Source organism: Dipodomys ordii, unplaced genomic scaffold, assembly GCF_000151885.1.
Source record: "Dipodomys ordii isolate 6190 unplaced genomic scaffold, Dord_2.0 Scaffold58, whole genome shotgun sequence".
NCBI lineage: Eukaryota > Metazoa > Chordata > Mammalia > Rodentia > Heteromyidae > Dipodomys > Dipodomys ordii.
Genome location: NW_012267274.1, coordinates 4,968,880 through 4,991,235, shown reverse-complemented (window position 1 = coordinate 4,991,235; position 22,356 = coordinate 4,968,880). Strand labels below are relative to the sequence as shown.

The 22,356-nt window shown below is 39.8% G+C and overlaps 1 protein-coding gene across 1 annotated transcript in view; it reads left to right on the top strand.

Annotated features, from left to right (window-relative positions):
- Positions 1-229: 229 nt before the first annotated feature.
- Edrf1 (erythroid differentiation regulatory factor 1) overlaps positions 230-22,356 on the top strand; it is a 32,259-nt gene continuing 10,132 nt past the window's right edge. Inside the window, exons 1-17 of the mRNA XM_013021951.1 lie at positions 230-321; positions 980-1,105; positions 2,636-2,760; positions 2,956-3,112; positions 6,071-6,172; positions 6,438-6,559; positions 7,223-7,334; positions 9,633-9,780; positions 9,853-9,961; positions 10,265-10,376; positions 11,799-12,059; positions 13,558-13,629; positions 13,953-14,103; positions 16,211-16,399; positions 16,701-16,901; positions 18,284-18,502; positions 20,030-20,253. Of these exons, the coding sequence (XP_012877405.1) occupies positions 262-321; positions 980-1,105; positions 2,636-2,760; positions 2,956-3,112; positions 6,071-6,172; positions 6,438-6,559; positions 7,223-7,334; positions 9,633-9,780; positions 9,853-9,961; positions 10,265-10,376; positions 11,799-12,059; positions 13,558-13,629; positions 13,953-14,103; positions 16,211-16,399; positions 16,701-16,901; positions 18,284-18,502; positions 20,030-20,253 (2,490 nt within the window). The 5' untranslated portion in view covers positions 230-261. The remainder of the gene's footprint in view (positions 322-979; positions 1,106-2,635; positions 2,761-2,955; positions 3,113-6,070; positions 6,173-6,437; positions 6,560-7,222; positions 7,335-9,632; positions 9,781-9,852; positions 9,962-10,264; positions 10,377-11,798; positions 12,060-13,557; positions 13,630-13,952; positions 14,104-16,210; positions 16,400-16,700; positions 16,902-18,283; positions 18,503-20,029; positions 20,254-22,356) is intronic.

Genomic DNA, 22,356 nt, shown 5'->3' with positions numbered 1-22,356 from the left:
CCTGGATACTTTTTAGGGTTTCACAGTAGTAGTTAATACTGTTTTCCATGGTTGTTACTGTGTATTTTCAAATTAAACATGTGTAGAATTTTCAGACTTTGTTTTATGTACAACCAAGGAAGAAACACTAGCCACCCACACTGGTGATACTCATCTAGATTCAGAGATGTTAGCACATGGAGTGCATATCCTAGAAGCAGTGAAATTTGGTATACTGTTTGCCTTTTTACCAATGGCCCTTTTTCCTCCTGTAGTTTTGGCATGGCGTATGATTTTATTGATTCAGTGGGAAATGATGTGGATGTTGTCTCTGACTCTGAAGTAAGTATTACTATTATTTAATGTAACTGAGGGTGGTTGTGCTGGTGTTTTATATTGTTTTGTGTCTGGAGAAACTGATGATGAAATAGGACAGTAGTTGTCTGATTATTGTCTTGTGTTTTTAAAGGTTTTTAATATTCTTTATCACATCTCCTTTCTTCACAGAAGAGGGAACAACTCCCAAGCAATTTAGTGATAACTATTAATAGTAATGCTAATGGTTGTGTTTTAATAATGGTGACTGAAATTGATTACAGGGCTTGGGATTATTTTGCATATGTTACCAATTGAAATATACAAAGATAGGTTGCTAAAGTCTACTGATCCTCATTTGGTAACTTTCTTCCAATATGCCAAAAGCCTAGTCACTGTTAATAGTATCACCTATGCCCACTTTAAGAAATTCTACCATGTAAAAAATCACTGTGTGGCTGTCATCACATTTGCATAGTATGAATCATCGCAGGCGATTATGGCTTTAAAGGTCTGCCTTTCCTCTGGTTATATGGTTGTCTATGTAAAGTACAGTGCATATAGCCTTAAGGAAATAAGGTTGATTGTGCTTTAAATTGAATGAAGTAAATTTTTTTTTTTAAGATTTTAGATTACACTAAAAGGGACTTGCTAAACTATTTTTTTTCTTTTTTTTTTTTTTAAGAACATAAAAAAGCTCCTGAAGATTCCGTACAGCAAGTCCCATGTGAGCATGGCTGTGCACCGCATAGGAAGGACCCTCTTACTTGATGAGCTGGATATTCAAGAACTCTTTATGAGATCATCTCAGGTAATGCTTTTCTGAAAAGCATTATTCTGTCTCTCAAGAGCACTGGAAGTGTGATTTTTGTTTCAGAGGAATGCCAAAGTAGAAATGTAGCTGAAAACTTTTGCAATAAGGAAATGAAGAATTTTATCAAAGATCGAAAATAACTGAAAAAAAATTCCTGAGTATTAGTAGCGAGGATTCCTTCAAGGAAAAAGATGAAGTCAATGAAGAAAATTCTGAAAAACCTGTGAAATTTAAAATTTTGAGAAACCCTCTGACGTCTACACTGTGGAGATTCTGTAGAAACTTGGCTATCAGAAAATGTGGAAAGTGTTAAAAAGCTATTCCTATGAACAATAGTAATCTCAAGTGTTAACCATGGACACTTGTGTAGAACACAGAACAGTGCTTTAATTTCTCAAGGCTTGCTCTCTATTGCTTTCTATACCTGTCTTTGTACACTTGAAACAAGTAGTTGTTAGGTCTGCCAATTCAAAGGCTACTCTTTAAACAATAGTTCTGCAGTGCATCCAAGGAAATAAGTTATAGTGATTATAGTGATGTTTAAAATAGTTTTTCTGAAGTTGGACACTGGTGGCTCATGCCTATAATCCTGGGTGCTCAGTCTGAGATCTGAGGATCATGGTTCAAAGCCAGCTGAGGTAGGAAAGTCTGTGAGATTCCTGGCTCCAATTAACCACCAGAAAACTGGAAGTGGAGCTGTGGTTCAAAATGGTAGAGTGCTACCCTTAAGTAAAATAACTCGGGCCAGCACCCAGACCCTGAGGTTAAGCCCCACAACAACAACAGTATATATCTCCTTTTGAAAAGAGCACAGTGCTGTACAGTCCATGTTATACTGGACATGGGGCAAGGTCTTGGGATAAGACTGAATAAGTCAGCTCTTGGTCCTAAACAGTTCATACTTCAGTAATAAAAGCATATGCACAGATAATTTCAGTTTTGTACAAAGTAGGTCATACCTACTCTTAGGTCATACCTACAACAAAGAAAATTATGTAGACAAGAGCTACCCCTTCTGGCCTGGCTTAGAAGAAGAGAAGATGTGAACTTCTTTTATATGTGTGTGATAGTCTTGGGATTTGAGCTTAGGCTTCAGGGCTTGGGCACTGTCCCTGAGCTTCTGTGCTCAAATCTACCACTTGAGTCACAGTTCCACTTCTGGCTTTTTTGGGGGGGCTTGAACTCAGGGCCTGGGCTCTGCCCTGAGCCTCTCTGTGCTCAAGGCTAATGCTCTACCACTTGAACCACTTCTGGCCTTTTCTGTATATGTGGTACTGAGGAATTAAACCCGGGCCTCATGCATGCCATGCAAGCACTCTACCACTGAGCCACCTTCTCAGGCCCTACTTTTGTTTTTTTTGTCCGCTACAGTCCACCTCCTAAAGGTTCCACCTCCTCCTTGTACACTGAGGGCCACACCTTAACACACAGGTCTTTGAGGATCATTAGGGATACAGACCATAGAAAGGTAACATTATTTTGACTACATATGTATTATGGTTAATATTTTTTGTGTATGTTATTCAGACTGGTGATTGGACCTGGTTGAAAGAGTTTTATCAAAGACTGATAGATCAGAAGTGGCAGAGAAAGAAAAAGAGCAAAGAACACTGGTACCAGAAGGCCATCCTATCCAAATTTCTGTATTACAGGTACTTGGTTTCTTGTTTATTATCTTAAGGAAAATATGAGATTCTTATCTAAAATTTATTTTGAGGCTAGTAAAATTAATGGTTTTCCTGTGGTATTAGTATTCTTGTATTCTCGGTTGTAGAGTCTAGTTCTTGCAAATGAGTAGGCTGTTAGCTTTAGTAACCTTGTGCTTGTTTTCATTTCCGATCACCCAGTATCAATGGTGATGGAGCCGCCCAGCCTGTCCCACCCGCTGCGCAGCAGCAGGAACCATCTGCTTCTGATGACACCCCTGACTCTGAAGGGGCTTCATGGCCTGCTCCTTTTGAAATGCCATCTTCAGTTCCCGAAGACCCTAGTGCTTCCAGTCAGGTCTGTTAGTACTTGAATACCAATTAAATGAACCCATATAGTAAGACAGAACCAGCTATTTTATTAAGAGAACAGATAGATAGGAAGAGTAGTTTTTATTATTGGGCTTGAACTCTGGGCCTCGGCGTCGTCCCTCAGTTCTTCAGATCAAGGCTAGTGCTCTAGCACTTGAGCCTCACTGCCACTTCCTGTTTTCTGGTGGTTAATTGGACATGAGAGTCTCACAGACTTTCCTGCCCAGGCTAGCTTTGTACCATAATCCTCAGATCCCAGCCTCCTGAGTAGCTAGGATTACAGGCATGAGTCACCAGTGCCCGGCAGAGAATAGTACTTTTGTAAGCTATGTTTAAGAATTAGAGAGTAACTTCTTTTTGTAGGTTTTTTTTTTTTTTGGCAGTAAAATTTGTAAGATCTGTTATGAATGGTTAGACTAGTTTTTTTTTAATTAATTAAGCCAAAATATTTTACAGTACCCTGTTGAATAAGTTTATGGTTTTCTTGGTAAATTATGAGTACTACATAGCATAGCAATAAAGTACATTTTTAGCTTGAGATATGTAGTAAGTACCTACCAAATACTGAGTCTAATAGGCCTGTTCATAATTTAGTTAGGCCTAAAATACCTCTTTAAGACGTTTGGAGTTCCTAGTCCTTGCCCACATTTATGTTATAAAACTTTTAGAAGAGACTATGTTGTGTGTTTTATCTCTTATAGTTTTTATTTTACTTTTTCCTCATTTATTTTTGTCCTTATATGTCTGTCAAAGAATAAAATTACTATATAGATGTTGTTTGTGGTATGTTCAGGAAAATCTATTGATATATCTTAAGATAAAAGTAAGATATTTAGCATGGTAATGTTATTTTTTCCTCTTGCTGTATGTCCTCCTACACTGTTCAGCCAGCTTTTTAAAATCTTCATGAATTATTAGTATTAATTTAATAGGTTGTAAGGTAGAGAAACTAGATAATGAATTTCACTTTTTTCCCAAAAAGGAAATAAAAGGAAAAGAATCACCTAGTATGCAAGTCACATAGTGGTAGCCACCAAGTGACCAGAAAGGAACATATTGTCCTGTGTACTCTGGTCAGGTCATGTGGTAATTGCTTTGCAGTTAAGGGGGCTGAGTTGTAGCTCAGTTGTAGAGCAGTTGGCTAGCATGTATAGGCTTTGGGTTTGATCTCGCATTGCGTGCGCACACACACACACACACACCTGTGTGTATATATATATATATATGGTTTTATAATTAGCTGTTTTATGTACTAAATCATGTGTGATTATTACCAATGACTTTAAAAAATTCATTTAGTATTCATTGTCTACAAAACCTGCATCTTGGGAAAATAATCACTACTATGATACTGCCATTTTGCCTTTCTCTCAGTGTGTTCTTATGTTGATTAGAAATTACAATTACAATGAAAAAGCTTGCAGATTTGAGAATCTGTAGACTCACGTATAGGAAACAGGCAGAGTGCATGCCATGTTTTTTTGCTATGTGTCTTTGTATAAGTTTATTTTCATTCCTGGATCTTCATATGTAGTAAGACCAATAGCAGTTTACAGATAAGTAAATTCAAGGTTCTAAGTAACAAGCCTTTCTGTGATCACACAAGTGGTGAAGTCCAAGCTAGGGTTGACATGCAGCTCTCTGGCCTTGGAGGTCTGGTCCCTATGTCTGTTCCACTATGTCTATGTTCTCCACACAGTTAGGAAGAATCTAGAAGCTGTGGGATTAGCTTAGCAGAGCTAGCCAACGATTAAAATAATACTTTACATAATATTTTATACAGTCTAACCTCTGGCTTTTAGGGATTTATGTTTGCAGCCTACTGCCTCATGAATTCTTGCTCCCCAAACTGGAAGTAGTAGGTTCCAGCCTTTTTCAAGCAATACAGAAGTTACATAAATGTCCATGGGAGGGCTTGGAGCCAACATCTTTTGAGAGTGTTGTAATGTGGAGCCAAGGCTCTTCTGGCAGCCACAGCAGGCAAATTTCATTTGGGGAAGGGGCCCATAGGTGGATAACTTGTCTACATACGCAAATGATAAAATATAAAGAGTTTGAAGTTCTTGGTTCCTCCCAGAGTTGGAAATAGGACACTGCATAAGTGCTGATCTCCTAGCTGGTAATCTCATACACATACATGTGATTAAGACAGAATTGCCCTGAATAAGCACCATGCACATATGTCCATCTTGGGGTCAGGCCAAATACAAACATAAAACATTCAAAGTAGTTTTTTAAGGATAACAGAAACTTGAGTAATAGACTGAATTTACCCAACAGCAAGGTATTTTCGAAAATGTATTCCATGGACTATATTAAGAACAGAAAATGTTATGAGATTAGTTTGGGAAACCTTGGAAGACACTTAGGGGGGGTTGTTTTGTTTTGTAAGGGGCTTTGGGGATATGGGGAAGTAGGGCAGTAAACATGGCTAATCTTCAAAGAAGATTGAAAGAGTAAAATTGTAAGAAAGTATATTGTGAGACATTTTTCCAATCTGATTGGAAAGTTTTCACTGAATGTCCTGGGTCTTGGATTCTGGAAGCTCACCTTAGGACATGCTCAATTGGAGACTTATCAGGGTAACAATGAGCGTCTCAGACTATAACTGAAATATTTCAGAATTTTTAGCTCAGTGGAGATGGTATAAGCTGAAAGTGCAGGGGTAATCAAATTTGCCTAAAAATAAGAACTGAAAACTTAGAAATCTTGAAAGACTTCCATCTCATTTGCATAAGATCTAAATGTTAATAGTCTGCTGTAGCAGGTATAATTTAGAGCTGAAGCAAACAGCACAGTGGTAAGGATTAGAAATTGTGTTGGCTCAGTATGCAAAGGTGGATTTGAGATGTGTGCTCTGAGATTTGGGTGACACTCTTTAAACACAGGTCTTTTTTTTTACGAAGTATTGGCAGCAGAATCACTCCTTATCTTGCGTCCACAGGGCAGTGAGCCTCTTGAGCCCTCATGCATAGTGGGGCGTGTGGCCTCAGCACCCAAAGAGCAAAGCCTGACTACTTTGTTCAATGACGGGGAGAACAGTCAGGTATGCTTTCCATGCGCCAAGTTGGCACATCTAGTCCTCGGTCTACTTCGTCAGCACAAGACTAGTCTCAATTGGAATTGACAGGGAAGAAAATCAACTTGATCCCAAGATCAAGTTTACAAAGTTTTCTTTGTAAACATCTCTGCGCTTACAGCTCTGGCTTGCCCATGTCTTCTTTCTTTCCCTTGTTCTGATCTCTCTGTGGATCATGGGGGGAAAATGTGCATCTCCTGTTTCTTACAGTCTTTTCTATTTTGAATCATAGGGACTTAAAAATGATTTTGTCCGGAACATTTTGTGGACATTTGAAGATATTCACATGTTGGTTGGCTCTAACATGCCTATATTTGGTGGAGGCAGATACCCAGCAGTCAGCTTGCGTCTCAGGTAAAACAACACATGGCCTCCTTGAGCGTGTTGTCCAGATGCTGTCTTTAGAATAATTAACATTCTGTCTGCTTTACCTCTGTATTTGGGCATCCTCTTTTCAATTATTTTCTTCACCTCCCTCCTTCCCCTGCCATTTGAAGTGGCCACAGTGGGGAAGGACCTCCCTACAGCAAATGCCACAAGGTCAAGAGCTAAGTATTTGTCCTAGATCTAATTGGATAGAGCCACAAGTCCGCTGGAGTGATCTACTCTTGGCTTTAAATCTATAGTTTCAATTTGTAGTTTGAGACAACACAGGAGTTTATTAAGGAGGTGGCTTTCCAACTTCCTGTTCACAGGTTATTCTTAATCTAATTCTCATTAGCCGGTGTGAATTTCAGCTTGAGTGGTGGTCAGTATTTCGTGGAGTTGAGTAAGGAGCATGTGGTAGGCTCAGTCATCCATTTTGTTTCCCTTTATTTACTCTGAAAGCTTACCAATACAGTTAGAAATGCAAACATACCATTAAGCTACGAGTGCTTTCTTCATCAGACAAAGTATATATGGAAGTTTCCATTGAGGAGAATAGAATAAGATAGTTCAGTGGGGAAATACATGTCATATGATTCATTACAGAACATCTTAAATAAACCAAGTAACACTAGAAATATATATTTTTAGGGATAACAACAAACCAATTAATGTGCTAACTGGAATTGACTATTGGTTGGACAACTTGATATGCAATGTACCAGAGCTTGTGATGTGTTTTCATGTAAATGGAATTGTACAGGTAAGATGGAATGCAGCTTCTCCAATGATTTCTCAAAGCAGAGCTTTCCTCATCCCAGTTTCTAAGGCCCTTAAACACTAAGGTGTGTTTTTGTTAGAGAAGATTGCTGTGAAGGCACCGAAATTTGAATGTTTCCACATTTAAGTTGATAATAGCAAAAATATAGGTATTAGTTGTAATTTGTGGGACAGTCAAAAATACAGTGACATTTAGAACTACAGAATTGCAATGTTGCCTGGTGTTCTGACTCATGCCTGTAATCTTAGCTATCCTAGGCTGAGATCTGAAAATCACAGTTCAGAGCTAGAAAAATCCAAGACACACTATATCCAATTAAACAGAAAAATAAATAAAGCAAGACTGGAGGTGTATCTCATGTGGTTGGTAGAACTGCTGGCTGTGAACAAAAAAGTGAGCAAGAATGTGAGATTCTGAATTCAAACCCCAGTACCCAAACTGTAATGTTAATGCCAAGAACACATAGTAATTAGCTGAATGTATCTGAAACAGCAGATGTGATTATACACATTTCTTTTAGTGTATTCAGACCTTTAGGGAAAAGACCACAGTGATAGCTTGAATAGCAGATTCTTACTGATTTGAGCACACTCTGTTTAGGAGCTTTTTATCCCTGCAAGAATTGAGGGTAGGGGCAGGGGCACTGTGCTCAGTAGCTCAGGATGTAATCCCAACTATTTGGAAGGCCTGGCTAGGTAAAGTGCCTAACTGAAAAAGCAAAAAGAATTTGGGTAGCTCAAGTTCAGAACCTTGAGTTCAAAACCCCAGTACTACCAAATTAAAGTTTAAAAAATATTGGAGGAAAGAGAGTAAGTCAGCCACTACTCAGATGTAATCTAGTGGGAAGTCACAGTATAGAGAACGAGGAGATGGGAGAGAAGAAGAGGGGAGTGGAATGCATGCACAAGTCTGGATAATCAGAAAGGTGAGATCAAGCGGCTTACTAACAGTGTGTTCCATAATAACTTGTGTCTCAAAAAGATAGGAGCTGGATTTATAAAGATTTTAAATGAAGGCATTTATAAGAAACCCACGTAGGGAACACAGGATTTAGGACAGTTCATGGCCAGATAAGAAGAAACTTGAATCCTGAGCTTTCAGGAGTTTGGTTTTGGTTCTATTGATAATGTATCAGTGAAAATTGTCCCTTAGGGGTAAAATTGGTTGTATTGGATTACTCAAATGTGGGTAGCATAGAGAACGGGCAGGAAGGACTTGAAGACAAAAAAAAGGGCGGGGGAGGGCACTGAATTCTAGCTACTCAGGAGACTGAGATGTGAGGGTCATGATTTGAAGCTAGCCCAGGCAAGCAAGTCTGTGAGACTCTCTCCAGTTAACCACCAAAAAAGCTGTAAGTGGAGCTGTGGCTTAAGTGGTAGAGCTCTAGCAGTGAGAAGAAGGAAAAAAAAAAAAAGCTTAGGGACAGCACCTATTCCCTGAGCTGAAGCCGTAGAGTGTCACAAAAAAAAAAAAAAAATTACACTACAGTTTGTAAGTAATGGTATAATAGTGTACCTATTTCAGAGGAAGTAATACAACTTGACACTGGTAATGATAGCCTACACTGGCTGCTGCTTATTTTGTTCTACCACTTTGCTAAGTGCTTGACATGCTTACTTATTGATCTTAGCTACTTTGTATATTGTTGAGAAAGGAGCTCTAGGGTCATATTGCTGATATATGGTGGTGCAGTATTTGACTCCATGTTTAGTAGAGGCCACGCTTTTAACCATCATATTAACCTAGTGCTTAACCTGGGTTGTACATCAAAATCACATTGGGAGAGGTTTGTATGTGTGTGCTCTTGTGTCTGCATGTTACTGGCTATTGACCCTGTGGTCTTGAGTTACACCCAGCCTTCTTTTTTATGTTGTTGAGGCATAGGGTCTTGCCAACTGCCTATATAGACCTTTTAACTCCTGATTTTCCTGCCCTCACCTCCCGAGTAACTGAGAGTATAAGTGTGTACCTCCACAGTCACCTAAGGCTTGTAAAATACACTTGCTTGAGCTCCCAGTGTTCTAGGATCAGTGGGATCTTAGATCTATATTTTCAGGAAGTAGGTACATTGAATTGGTTTAGGCAGGGAAGGTAAATGGGATTTGGTCACATGGGCAAATCATAAAAATGTCCAGTGAACCTTCTGCAGGTACAACTGTTAGAGAAGATGGGGCTAATTTTCTAGTAGCTATGTTAAAGTGAAATTTTATAAATTTACTGTTGATAATATATTTAATCAGTGTATTATGTATTCTCTGTTCAAAATTTATTTCTTTGTAGAAATACGAAATGATAAAGACAGAAGAAATTCCCAATTTGGAAAACTCTAATTTTTCTACTAAAGTCATAAAAGACATTGCACAGAATATTTTGTCATTTCTGAAATCTAATTGTACCAAAGAAGGACATACATATTGGCTCTTCAAAGGTAAGCTGATGCTTGAATGGACAGTAGTTGATTTGGGTTGACAGCTGTAACATGAGATTTTTCTCTTCTCAGCAAGTGGCAGTGACATAGTAAAGCTGTATGACCTCACCACTCTCTGTGAAGAGACCGAAGACAAATACCAGAACCCGTTCACCATGCCGGTGGCTGTTCTCCTGTATAAGTGAGTACCTTCAGAAATGAGGACATAGCCTCATGTAAAACCTTTTATCGGAGCCACGGCCTTAAAATACTTTGAATACTTTCCTAATGAAATAAGAGGATGGTATGGAAAGGGAGGGACCGGGAGACACACTGACTGATCTAACATTGTACCAAATAAATTTTTATAAGCTTTGAGTGGGTAAAAATACAGTATCTAGTTTTTCTTATAGCCCTGTTCTATTGAAAAGATAAAGGGTGTCTAGCCTGAGTCATGCAGAGAATGTTGAATGGGGAGTAAATGTGATACAAACATTCCTTTCAGGGTTGCTTGTAACATGATGATGAAGAAAAATCAAAACAAGAAGCACTATGGTACCATCAGAACATTGCTGCTCAATTGTGTTAAGTTGCTGGACAAAAGCAGACATCCTCAGGTAAGGTCAACATTTTATATATTATGTTCTCTAACACAGATCTTGTACTCTGATAGAGAACTGTGGCCTGGACATAAAGTTCCCTACCTGCCCTACTCAGCATGGGGGCTGCTGAGCACTGACTGCTCTGAACTGTGCTGTCCGTATGAAGTACATGCTGAATTTTAGGAGATACAGAAACTGCATATGTTACATATAGTAGAGTTTTGTATGTGGCTCACATATCTCTAGAATAAACTTAGTTTTATTAATTTAGGATTCATGTAATGCTTTCAGTAATGTTTTTGTTTTATCACTTATAGAAGATGAAAACTTGCATCTTTTAAAAGCTCTTTACACAGGCAGACCAGGCTGTCGTTGTAAGGTTCACTTTCCATACGTCAGTACATTCAAGCATGTTGTCAAGCACCCTCTTAGGCATGCTTGCTATAGTCTTACCACTTGTGCCCTCAGTTGCCTGAATTTGACAACTCTGTTTTTCATTGGATGAAAAACAGAGAGGATTTGAGTATGCACTTTCCTTTAAAAGTACAAATTAAAGTTGGGTGTCAGTAGCTCATAACTAACTCTAGCTCCTCAGGAGGTTGAGGTCTGAGGATCACAGGTCAAAGCCAGCCCAGGCAAGAAAGTTCGTGAGATTCTTCAGTTAACAACCAAAAATCTGGAAGTGGAGCTCTGGTTCAAGTGGTAAAGTGCTAGCTTTATACACAAAAGCTAAGGGAAAGCTCCCAGGCCTTGAGTTCAAGCCCTAGGACTAACACACAAAAAGGTCCAAATTAATTTTAATTGTAGCTGCATCCCGTTGGGAGATAAAGATTATTCTGGAGAAGATTGGGGGTTAGCTCACAGGGCAGAGCACTTGTCTGTGTGCATGAATGACACCCTGGGTTGATTCCTAACCAGAGGAGGGAAAAAATAGGTAAGAAAGGTCCATTTTTGACTTAAATATCTTAATTGTTCTTAGAGGTGGACTTTTAGTGGTTCTTGAATGGATGATGTGAAAGTTAGAATCTGAATTCTGATTGGTGAGTGTCTAGCTGAGAATAAAAAAAATGATTGATTTTAAACTATCAGGGTAGAACTTCAAATCTAGTGTCTTGTTTCCTCCTAGAACTGTAGATTTTATGTTAGTTACATATTAAACACATACAGTGAAATACAATATCTACCTTTTTTCAGAAGGTATGCTAAGGGTGAAAAATTTCTGAAATAAGAAAACTGCCCAACCCAGGAGGATTTCACAGAGCCTCCCCAGATGGCTTGTAACTTTGAGTTGAGAACATTCAGTGTATATTAAAATCTGTGTAGTAAAAACAGCCTGTTTCAAACCTTGTCCTAAAACTTAGTATGGTGTCATTCCTCTTTTGGTGATGAGACAGTTTTGATTGCAATTGCTTACTTTTTTTTTTTTCTTTCTGTAAGATTATTGCTTCAGCCAATTACATGCTTTCAGAGCTTTTTCAACTGGATGAACCTAAAAAGGAAGAAAGTTCAGAATCTCCTTTAAATGAGAATTCTGATGAAAGCTACAGTGAAGAGGAGGAGGAGTTGCCCGACAGTGATGAAAATGGATCCTATAGTGCCAGCTCTGATCCACCAGATGATAACAAAGCAGTGGCAATAATTAAGTCTGTTGGAGAATTGTCGGTACCAGAAAAGTACAAGTCCATTCATCAGATCAGAGTGAGCATGTTAGAATTTGCATTAAGGTTTTATCAATAGAAAACAAGACAATTGCTGTTTGAATGCACTCAAAACATGGCATTACTTCAGTAAGACTTTTGTGGTTCAGGGTCTGATCATTGTTAGTATTCTGAATTCTAAAGCCTGGTTTTAAAATTCACTCCACGGTGGAATAGAATTGTCGTGCGTTATCCTGTCCACTTTATTCAAGTTTGTTTGTGTCAGTAGTCCTTTCCAGTGACTAACATGAGGCCATAACAGGGTCTGAATTTAACAGGTGAAAACTTGTATCAAGTGTTACCCTAAAATATTGCCTATCTTTCTGCCCTTCTTTTCCTTAACTTTCCTCTTTTTTAAAAAAAAACAAAAACAAAACACCACAGTGACATTGGCTTTTTTGTTCCAACAACATTTACTCTTGATTCTGTTGGGAGCATACCTCTCCTAATTTGTTCATAGCTGCCTTTTTCTAGGCCTAACATCATGGCTAAAATGTCTGCTCGGAAACATTTGCTGGCCACTCTAACCAAAGCACACTCTGTTGTTACCTTTTTCTCAGAGCTGTTTGATCCTGATATTCTCATTGTTGTGTGTGTTTGTCTTCCTTGGCTAGAGTGTAAACTCTACTTCCTATATCTAGAACACATAGCGGACTAGAAGTTTTTTGTAGTTGTTGTCGTTACTGATTGCTAACAAGACCCTGGACTTAACAGGACAAATAGATGATGATTAAAGATGTCATGGTCTGTCAATAGCACTGTTCTGCAAAGACAGCCCTTCATGTGATATCTGAGGCACATAAACAATGTGCTCATGGCATTCATAGAAACATGTCCTAGCTAGCTCTGCTTGTTTGTGTAGTATGAAAGTGAGGTAGTGAGTGTGGACACCAGGGTCCCCACTTCTGTTTACTCACTTTGTCCGCCCATAAATTCCTCAGCCATTTGAATAGGCTTCTCTGTGAAAGACTGGTAGTAATTCCAGCCTCCCAGAATCAACAATATAAAATGTTTCCCAGGGGCCCTTACATATAATGTCACTTAGTAGTAGTTGAGGCTGTTAATTGGCCTTGCTTCTTAATTAAGCAAATGTATTACACAATAAGACTTTGGGTGATGGTTGGTACTTGTTAACCTACTACTAAATTGACAGTATTGTTCACTGTGTGCCCTTAGGTACGCATGCTAATTAGGAGTTGAGCTGATCTACTAGATTTAGTATGCATTTATCTAAAACTACTCTTGTGCTTGCCTTTCCTTCATAGAATTATTTTTAGAATATTAAGTACTTTAGGCAATACCTACTGGGGGATCTTAAGATTTTTGTTGATATTTAACAAAATACAGTAGCCTCAGATGAGATAACTTCACCAAGCTAAGTGCAGAAGTTCATTTTTAAGTTACTGGTTCAGAGTGTTTTAGTAATTGCCAAGTGATGAGAGCCATGAGATTTGTTGGATTGATAGCATGTTAATACTTGTAATTGTTTGTTTCTGAAGCCCAGTTGTGCGTTTCCAGTTTGCCATGACACAGAAGAACGCTGTAGACTTGTCCTTAGTTATGTTCTGGAGGTAAGTGTTAAGTTTAGTCTTTACCTGTTCAGTCAAGTTTGTATTTGATCTACAAGTAGCATTCATTTGTTGGTGTCTCATTGTTAATCTGAATGCTGTTTTGCTATGATTCTTTTTTTAAGTCTAACTGTGACCAGATCATTTTTACTCAAATCTTTAAGATTATTTGTAAATTTTTAGAGATTTTTGCCTTTTATGTAGTTTCATTTGACTCGTAGTAATGCATAATGAGTGTTTTCCCCCCTTTCTAAAAGGATGTAAAAATATATAGTAAATGTTTAAGCAAGTGGTAATAATTTTTCATTTTTTAAATTTTTTAAAAGGGTTTAAAATCTGTAGATAGCAGCATCAAAAAAGAAAGTGACCTTCCTGCGGCTGACCCCAGCACCCCAATCCCCTTAAAATATGAGGACGAATCTGCAAGAGGAGGCCCTGAAGGGTTAGAGAAGCAGATGGCCTTGTTTTTAGACAAAAGTAAGTTGAATTGATGTGCAAATAAGGCCTTCAATAGAATCATGTACGGACCCATTTATCAGCAAGTAGACTTATGTCAAGGCATTCATTGCAAAGAATTGGGAGGAAATAAAAGATACCATGTGAACAAGAAGTAGAGTGACATAGTTTTTCATTTGGAAAATAAATCAGAATGGGATAATTTGGATCTTCAATAGATTTATCTAATAACATAAGGAACCTTCGTGTTTCTTTCTACTTCCCACTGTAAGAAACAAATGCCTTCAGCCTGGTAGAGTGCTGAAAGGTTGCTGTGTTGGTGAATGTGGAGAGGACTTGAGAGCATAGAATTTGGAACCAGGCCGACAGCTTCAGTCCTTGTCTTTGCTAGGGCAAGGCTCAAGCTCTTTGTTGAACTGCCTTTTCCCTCTCAAACTGGAGGCAGTTAAGTAACTACCTTAAATGCTGTTCAAACATACAAATGGTTAATTTAGGCAAAGTGTTAAGAACTTAAGAACACAAGAAGTGTGGGCTCTTGTTACCTCACAGTTAAACAGCTACAAATGTGACATCTCAGTAATCTAGCGGGTCCCCTTTCCTCTTTTAATCAGTTCAGTTTTTAATGTTTTGAAAGTCTGTGTGTTTTAACACCAAGTGCTCCCTGGACTTTTCTTTTTGTGCGGTGGAGGTGCAGGTTTATATCCCCGCACTTAGGTATTGCTGTTTGCCTGCCAGTCTTAACATGCAGTGAGATGAACCACACCAGGATTTTGTCTCTCTCCTCTCCTTTATTGAAAATCCTGTTCAAGTTCATATTCTCCACAATCACCTTTATCCTTGGTCAGAATTACTGAATTTCATTCCCAGTGCTATGAGCACATTCTGAAGCTAGCCTTATGTTCTGGTCACTTTTATGAAACAGTTCCAAACACATGTGTACACTTGCAGGCAAGACCTTCATCCTATTCATCTTTGACTTTTTTCATAATGCCCCACACACTTACAGCAGCATAGGAAAAAGAAATACATGCACAAATTATAAATCATCATAGTGCCTAAGAGTTTTGTTTGTTGTTTGAAAGAATATGGGTCTAGTTGATTAAAAAAAATGAGAAATTGATAGGCATGGTGGAACATCCCTATATTCTCAGCATTCAGGGGGCTGAGTCTGGAGAAAGGAGAGTTCAAAGCAGCTGAGGCCAAATAACCCTGCTTCAGAAACAAAAAAATGGACATCTTAAGGCCAGAAATGTTCTTTGTTCCACAGCTTTTTTCTCTATTGGTGTGGTATATATCAAGGTTCTTCCTGTCCTTGTGTCCGTGGTTGACAAGTAGTCCTCTGGAATGAAGAGGGGTAGGTTGGACTTGGAGGAAAGTGTTCCTGGTAGGGAAAATGATAAGTGACTATGAGGTAGGAGAAAGCAGGCATCTTTATAGGAAACGTGAAAATTTGCCTTTGGCTGATCAGCAGTAGGGGTTGAGTAGTAGAGTGAAAACACATAGCTTAGAAAGATGCATATATTCAACAACTGGTTAGAAGCTGTTTCATTGTCTGAGGTTAGGTTGACCAAGGTTAAGACTGGTTGGGGGATGCACACTACTTGGTGGGTTGATTTGGAAACTGGAAAAAGGAGACACAGATGAATTGAACTGCCAGTAACCCTAGAAGGAAGTTACAGAGTTGTGGACTACAGCGAAATGGAAAGCCTTGGAACTCCCAAGCAATAGTCTGTTTGTACATGAGTGTTTTAGTCTGTCTTAAGTCAGAAAAGAAAGCATGGTGTTTACTAGCTCAAGTGTGGCCGTAACGCCTGAGCCTGGAATGATTCTATCAAGAAATAGGCAATAGAGGTGGGTGCCAGAGGTTCACACCTGTAATCCTAGTTACTCAGGACGTTGAAATCTGAGGAGCTTGATTTGAAGCCTGGGCAGAAAAGTCTGCAAGACTATTTCCTAATTAACTAGAAAAAAAAACGAAAAAGAGATTGGCTGGAGGCATGGCTGAGGTGGTAGCGTGCCAGCCTACAAACAAGCCAAACAAATGCAAAGTCCCTTAAAAGAAGATGAAGTAATATTTTGTTAACACTTAGATTTGAACAGATGCTGTCTTTTCCTTCCTATGTCACAGTGGGCTCTCTTCAGAAGGGTAATTGTTCCAGTCAATCTGGAATGATACCTGGTTCTTGGCAACATAAAATGAAGCTTCAGCTGATTCTCAAGTCATCTAAAGCCTATTACATCCTGTCTGACGCTGCCATGAGTCTCCAGAAGTATGGTAGAGCGCTGCGATACATCAAGCTGGCGTTGCAGAGCCACGGTAAGCTACTGCAGTGAGTATTGGCTTGGAGGAAGAGACATGAGAGCCACAGGGCTTTCCTCTTGTACAACTGACTTTAAAACAGTCTTGTATATGTTACCTGGCATTTTCTTTCCTTCTCACAGTGGTTTAACCTGTCTGTCTTGTGAAGTACATTAAGCCATGTGCTCTAATGCACATGAGATGGAGTAGATGTGTTGGTGCAGTTTTCAGTGGGTCTTTATATTTCATATTCACCTTGTCTTCATATTTACCGTGTTCAGTTTTAATGTGCTTGTGGCTTTTCTCCATTTTTATATAGATACTTACTGCTGTCTCTGCACTAATATGCTTTCTGAAGTGCTGCTATTCCTGTCTCAATATTTGACACTCTGTGGTGATATCCAACTCATGCTGGCCCAGAATGCAAATAATAGAGCAGCACACCTGGAAGAATTCAATTACCAAACTAAAGAGGATCAGGAGATCCTGCATAGTCTGCACAGGGAGTCCAGTTGTCAAGGTATGCAGACTCCTCATTTGACTCACAGCTGAATTACCTGCCCATCCCATGCTTATTTGAGTATGAGAAGTTGCAGAGATGTTAGTCTTTTGATACTTGATGTTTTGTTTCATTTCTTCATTTTAAGTTGAGCATGATCCTGTGTTTTTATTAAATACAGTTACTAAGTGTAGCTTACTAAGAGTGTGACCCAGTTTTTGCCTTGGTATACTCTTCATGAAGTGATGTCAAGTAGTACCTCTAGTTAGCCAACCAAACCATAGGTTTCCTTTTGAAAAGGGACAATTATTTGGTGAAAGTGGATTAATTATAAACCCAGGGGGCTAAGATTAAGTCAGTTCCAGCCAGCTGTCTTGGATCATTCTGCTTTAATGCTGAGAAGCAGGTAACTTAATCACAGGAATGGCAGCCTCAGCTCAGTACAGTTACATAAGCACACTGCAGTCAGGTAACATGAGATAAAGTATCAGTCTTCAGAATGTGCTTTCCAAATATGTGGGGAATTGTTGGCATTCACTTCCACTAAAGCTTTGGACAGTTAAAAACTAGAGTAGTACACTGGGGGAAGAGGGCAATTATTATTCCCTAATATCTTTGCTCTTCCTTTTCTTTCTCTCAAATAGTTTTTTCATTTTAATAGACACATTGGGAAAATCTGTGGTGTGTGTATACCACCCGTCAATAGTCTGTTGTAACTGGGTGCTGGTGGCTCATGCCTGTAATCCTAGCTACTCAGGAGGCTGAGATCTGAAGATCGTGGTTCAAAGCCAGCCTGGGCAGGAAAGTCTGTGAGACTCTTATCTCCAATTAACCAGCAGAAAACTGGAGTGGCACTGTGGTTCAAGTGGTAGAGCGCTGGCCTTGAGCAGAAGAGCTCAGGGATAGCACCTAGGCCCCAGAGTTCAAGCCCCACAACCAACAAAAAAATAAAAATAAAAATATAGCCTGTTGTTAAGCTGACATTTTCTTACAGATTGGAGGGTTGCAGCAGGAGTGCCTTCCTCCCCTTGAATGTTCGATCTGAAGTTGGTGCATTTCACTAGGTGGCATTTATAAATTGTTGAGGACTTAGCTAGCAGCGTCTTTAGTGGTTCATACTTAACATTGGCACTTAATTCTGAGAACGACTTATGTTAATTTAAAAAAACATCCTTACTGATGTAAATACCTGTACACTCAGAAAATCTGGGTGATGAAAAATATTTTGTAATTATAAAACAAGAAAGTACTATCATCCATTAATATTTCAAGAAAATAGTTTTATCGACAAAGACATCTTTATTATAAAACAAATTTTGTTGTATTGCATGTTCTATTTTGTAAAATATCAGGCTTACTTAGATACTAAAAAAAGTTCTTATGACTGTTGTTTCTTTTTTAAGGATTTGCATGGGCAACTGACTTGTCTACAGATTTGGAAAGTCAACTCTCAGTTAGCTGTAAATGCTATGAGGCTGCTAATGAAATCTTGCAATTTAGTGACTTAAAAAGCCAGAATCCAGAGCACTATGTACAAGTATTGAAGAGAATGGGTAACATTAGAAATGAAATTGGTGTGTTTTATATGAATCAAGCTGCTGCAGTACAGAGTGAGAGAATGGGTAAGTGTCTCAATTATTCTTTTTATTAAATTTTATTAGGAAGTCATACTGACTCTTTGTGAGTCAACCAAAGACCTGTGGCATTCAATTGTATGTTATTAAAAGATGTCTTCCATGCCCACCTTTGTACATTACATTAGCTGGCCAATACAGAAGGAACTGGGGCAGCTAGCCATGTTTCAGACTCTCTGTTCAATATATAACAGGTGTGTGGTGTGTAGGATCTCGGCAGGAAATTGAAGGGAAGGAGAGCTGGAGACTGAGAGGGCACTACAAGAAGGGCCTGGGAAGGAGTCTAGTGCATGCTGACCTGGTCACCAGAGGCCTCCTTCAAAGCAGGCAGGGTGGGGGAGTGGGTCAGATGGACCTTGCTGGGTTTGAAAGGTATGTGAAAGGGCTGGTTTAGTAGTTGATAGGAACTGTGCTTAGAGCTATTAGGGCTAAGAACCATTCCCATAGGGGTGGTAGCTAAAGCTAAAGGCTGGGCACTGTGAGGAGGGAGGGAGCTGTACTGGAACTGAGGGCAACGGTAAGTTGAACACATGCCTGCCAAGCTGCAAACACTGCTTGGCCCTTGGGGTACAAGGAGTGCCCCTGAAAGGTCTTGCTGGTAGGAGACCCTGTGTGTTTGAGGGACATTCAGAGGAGGAGGTCAGCAAAGAGGCATGAGAAGTGACAGTCAAGAGCCCGGGAGAAGCTGGGCACCGGTGGCTCACGCCTATAGTCCTAGCTACTCAGGAGGCTGAGATTAGAGGATCCCGGTTCAAAGCCAGCCTGGGCAGGAAAGTCTGTGAGACTCATCTCCAATTAAGCACAGAAAAGGCCAGAAGTGGTACTGTAGTTCAAGTGGTGGAATGCAAAAAGGACCCCAGGGACAGTGCCCAGGCCCAGAGTTCAAGCCCCAGGACTGGCAAGGAAAAAAAATGCCCAGGAGAACTGAGTAAAACACAGGACTGTAGACTCCTAAACCTATGGGACCACAGCTTTTGAATCTTTACAGAGTAGTGCTTTGCTTCCAATGTCTTTACGGGGATGAGATGATTATGTTGCATTAGTCTACTCGGGCTACTGTAATGAAATACAGTGATGGGTCACTTGAAGTGCTTGTCTCACAGTTGTAAAAGCTGAAAGATACAGAGGCAAGTGAGACTGCATGCTTTGGGCCTTTTCCTTGATTTGCAGACAGCCACTCTTTTCCTGAGTCTATATGGCCCTTTCTTTCCCCTTGTGTCATTCTGCCTTCTATAGGCACACTGGTCCTATTGGATAGGGGTCACTTTTAATGACCTTTAATCCTGATTCCTTTTTAAAGATCTCGCTCACCCCAAATGCAGTCAAGTTCAGCTAATGAATGAGAGGACGCTTCCCAGAGCAGCAGGTGTTGAGGGTAGCATGCTGCAGTTCACCTCAGGAGGCTGATCCTCCCCCAGGCTCCCATCACCTGTGCGCCTCTCATTGTTGCATTGAGACAGTGGTGTTCACGCTGATGTCTGCTTATGCAACTGTTTTCTTTCTTTCTTTGTGAAGTGAGCAAATCTGTGTCTGCTGCAGAGCAACAGTTGTGGAAAAAAAGCTTTTCTTGTTTTGAAAAGGGAATTCACAACTTTGAGTCGATTGATGATGCCACAAATGCTGCCCTTCTGTTGTGTAACACGGGAAGACTCATGCGAATTTGTGCACAGGCACACTGTGGCGCGGGGGATGAACTCAAACGTGAATTTTCTCCAGAAGAGGGCTTGTATTACAACAAGGTAACACATTTGCTCCTAGTCAGGCTGCCTCACCCATTCTCCTGTCATGTGTTTCTGCTTGGTCACTGTTCTACAAAATGCTGTACAGTCCACAGGACCAGGCAGGTCGTTACCACACTTAGAAACTGGCTTAGGTATAGCAAGAAACTGGTATTGAGAATGGCATACTGAATCGTTTGGCAAAAAGATGATTCCATAAATTGTATTGGTACAACTGGAGTGCATGTCCACTGGATTAACGATTGACCAGGAGTAGAAACCGAAAACACCAGAAGGACCACAAGTAGGAGCACCTGGGGCTCTGGACTGTGGAAGGTCTGTGCTCTGCGTGGCAGCCAGGGAGATCAGGGAGAGAGGAAGAGCAGAAATATGTGACAGAAGGTAAAATGAAAGCCAACGGCATTCTAGAAAAAGCTCCTATAGAGAATGGGCCAGAGCAGAGGTCAGCACATCTTTGACATAAGGGAGAATGAAGAACCAATGAAAATAAGGCACCACAGCAGAAAAAAGACAAATAACTTTGAAGAAACGTCATATGTGTGAGAAGAATAAATGGTTAATGTGTTTATTTTTGAAAAACCTCAAAGCTGGGCACCAGTGGCTCACACCTGTGACCCTGCTTCTTAGGAAGCTGAATCTGAGGGTCACAGTGCGAAACCAACCCAGGCAAGAAAGTTCCATGAGACTCTTACCTCCAGTTAACCACCCAAAAAGCCAGAAGTGGAGCCGGTGTCTCAAGTGGTAGAACACTAGCCTTGAGCATAAAAGCTTAGGGACAGTACCCAGGCCCTGAGTTCAAGCCCCAGGACCAGCACACACCCACACAAAAACCCTCAAAATTTCAACTTTATTTTTATTTTTAAATTTTAAGTACTTTTTAAAAGGATTTTTGCTAGCTTGCGTTAGTTATAAGTGGGATTTCATTGTTACATTTCTACATATGTTTACAGTGTATTCCAGTCTCCCTCTATCTCCTTCTCTCTCCCTTCCCAAAACAATTCCAGCAGTTTTCCTTATTTTTGTTTTGTTTTTTTTTTTTTGGGTCTGGTTGTGGGGCCTGAACTCTGGGCCTGGGCACTGTCCCTCAGCTCTTCAGCTCAAGGCTAGCACTCTACCACTTGAGCCACAGCGCCACTTCCGGCTTTTTTCTTATGTGGTGCTGAGGAATGGAACCCAGGGCCTCAGGCATGCAAGGCAAGTGCTCTACCACTGAGCCACCTTCCCAGCCCAAGTTTTCCTTATTTTTATAGTTGCAAATAATCTACATTGATATATTTATCCTGTTTCTTAACAGTCAGTTTAAAATTCAAGTTTCTCTTACTCATTACTACCTGGTTTTTTGCCAAATGGTAACATCCATTTGTCAGCGAAAGTACAAAAAATGAGCACTTAATATTTTCACTATTCAAGTGATATTTATGGAGAATGTTCATGCACCACAAACTTGATAGTAAAAGTGACTGACTTGTTTTTGTTTTCAAGCTTTATGTATACTTAGGAGAAAGAATAAGCACACTCCAGGAATGCAGAGCCCCCCTGGGCAGTGACACGCATTGTGGTGGTGTTTGTGTACAGAGTGCCCTGTACATGAAGATAACAATGGCACAGGGTGAAGAGGCTCACTTTTTGCAGTTAGTCTCGGGAAAAAAATTTTTTTAGTTTACTAATTAAATAGACTGTAACATGTAAAATATTTTTTAGTGTTCTCATGTGCTAACCTAAGTCAAAACGTAACACCAAGGATAGACTCAGAGAGACAGTGGTAGTTGGTCTAGTTTGGATAGTTTTCTCTTCTTTCCCTTTTTCTTTTTTTTTTAGGTGGCTGGAACTTGAACTTGTTACCTCATGCCTTTGTTCATTGCCTTAGAATTCTGTCAGTCGAGCTACACTTCCAGCTTCTGGATAACTTCTTTGATTAAAATATTGATTACCTGCCCTCATTCATCATATTAACTTTTTTTTGGGGGGGGGTCCGATTGTGGGCCTGAACTCTGGGCCTGGTCGCTGTCCCTCAGCTCTTCAGCTCAAGGCTAGTGCTCTACGACTTGAGCCACAATGCCACTTCCAGTTTTTGCTTTTTTTTTTCTGCTTATGTGGTGCTGA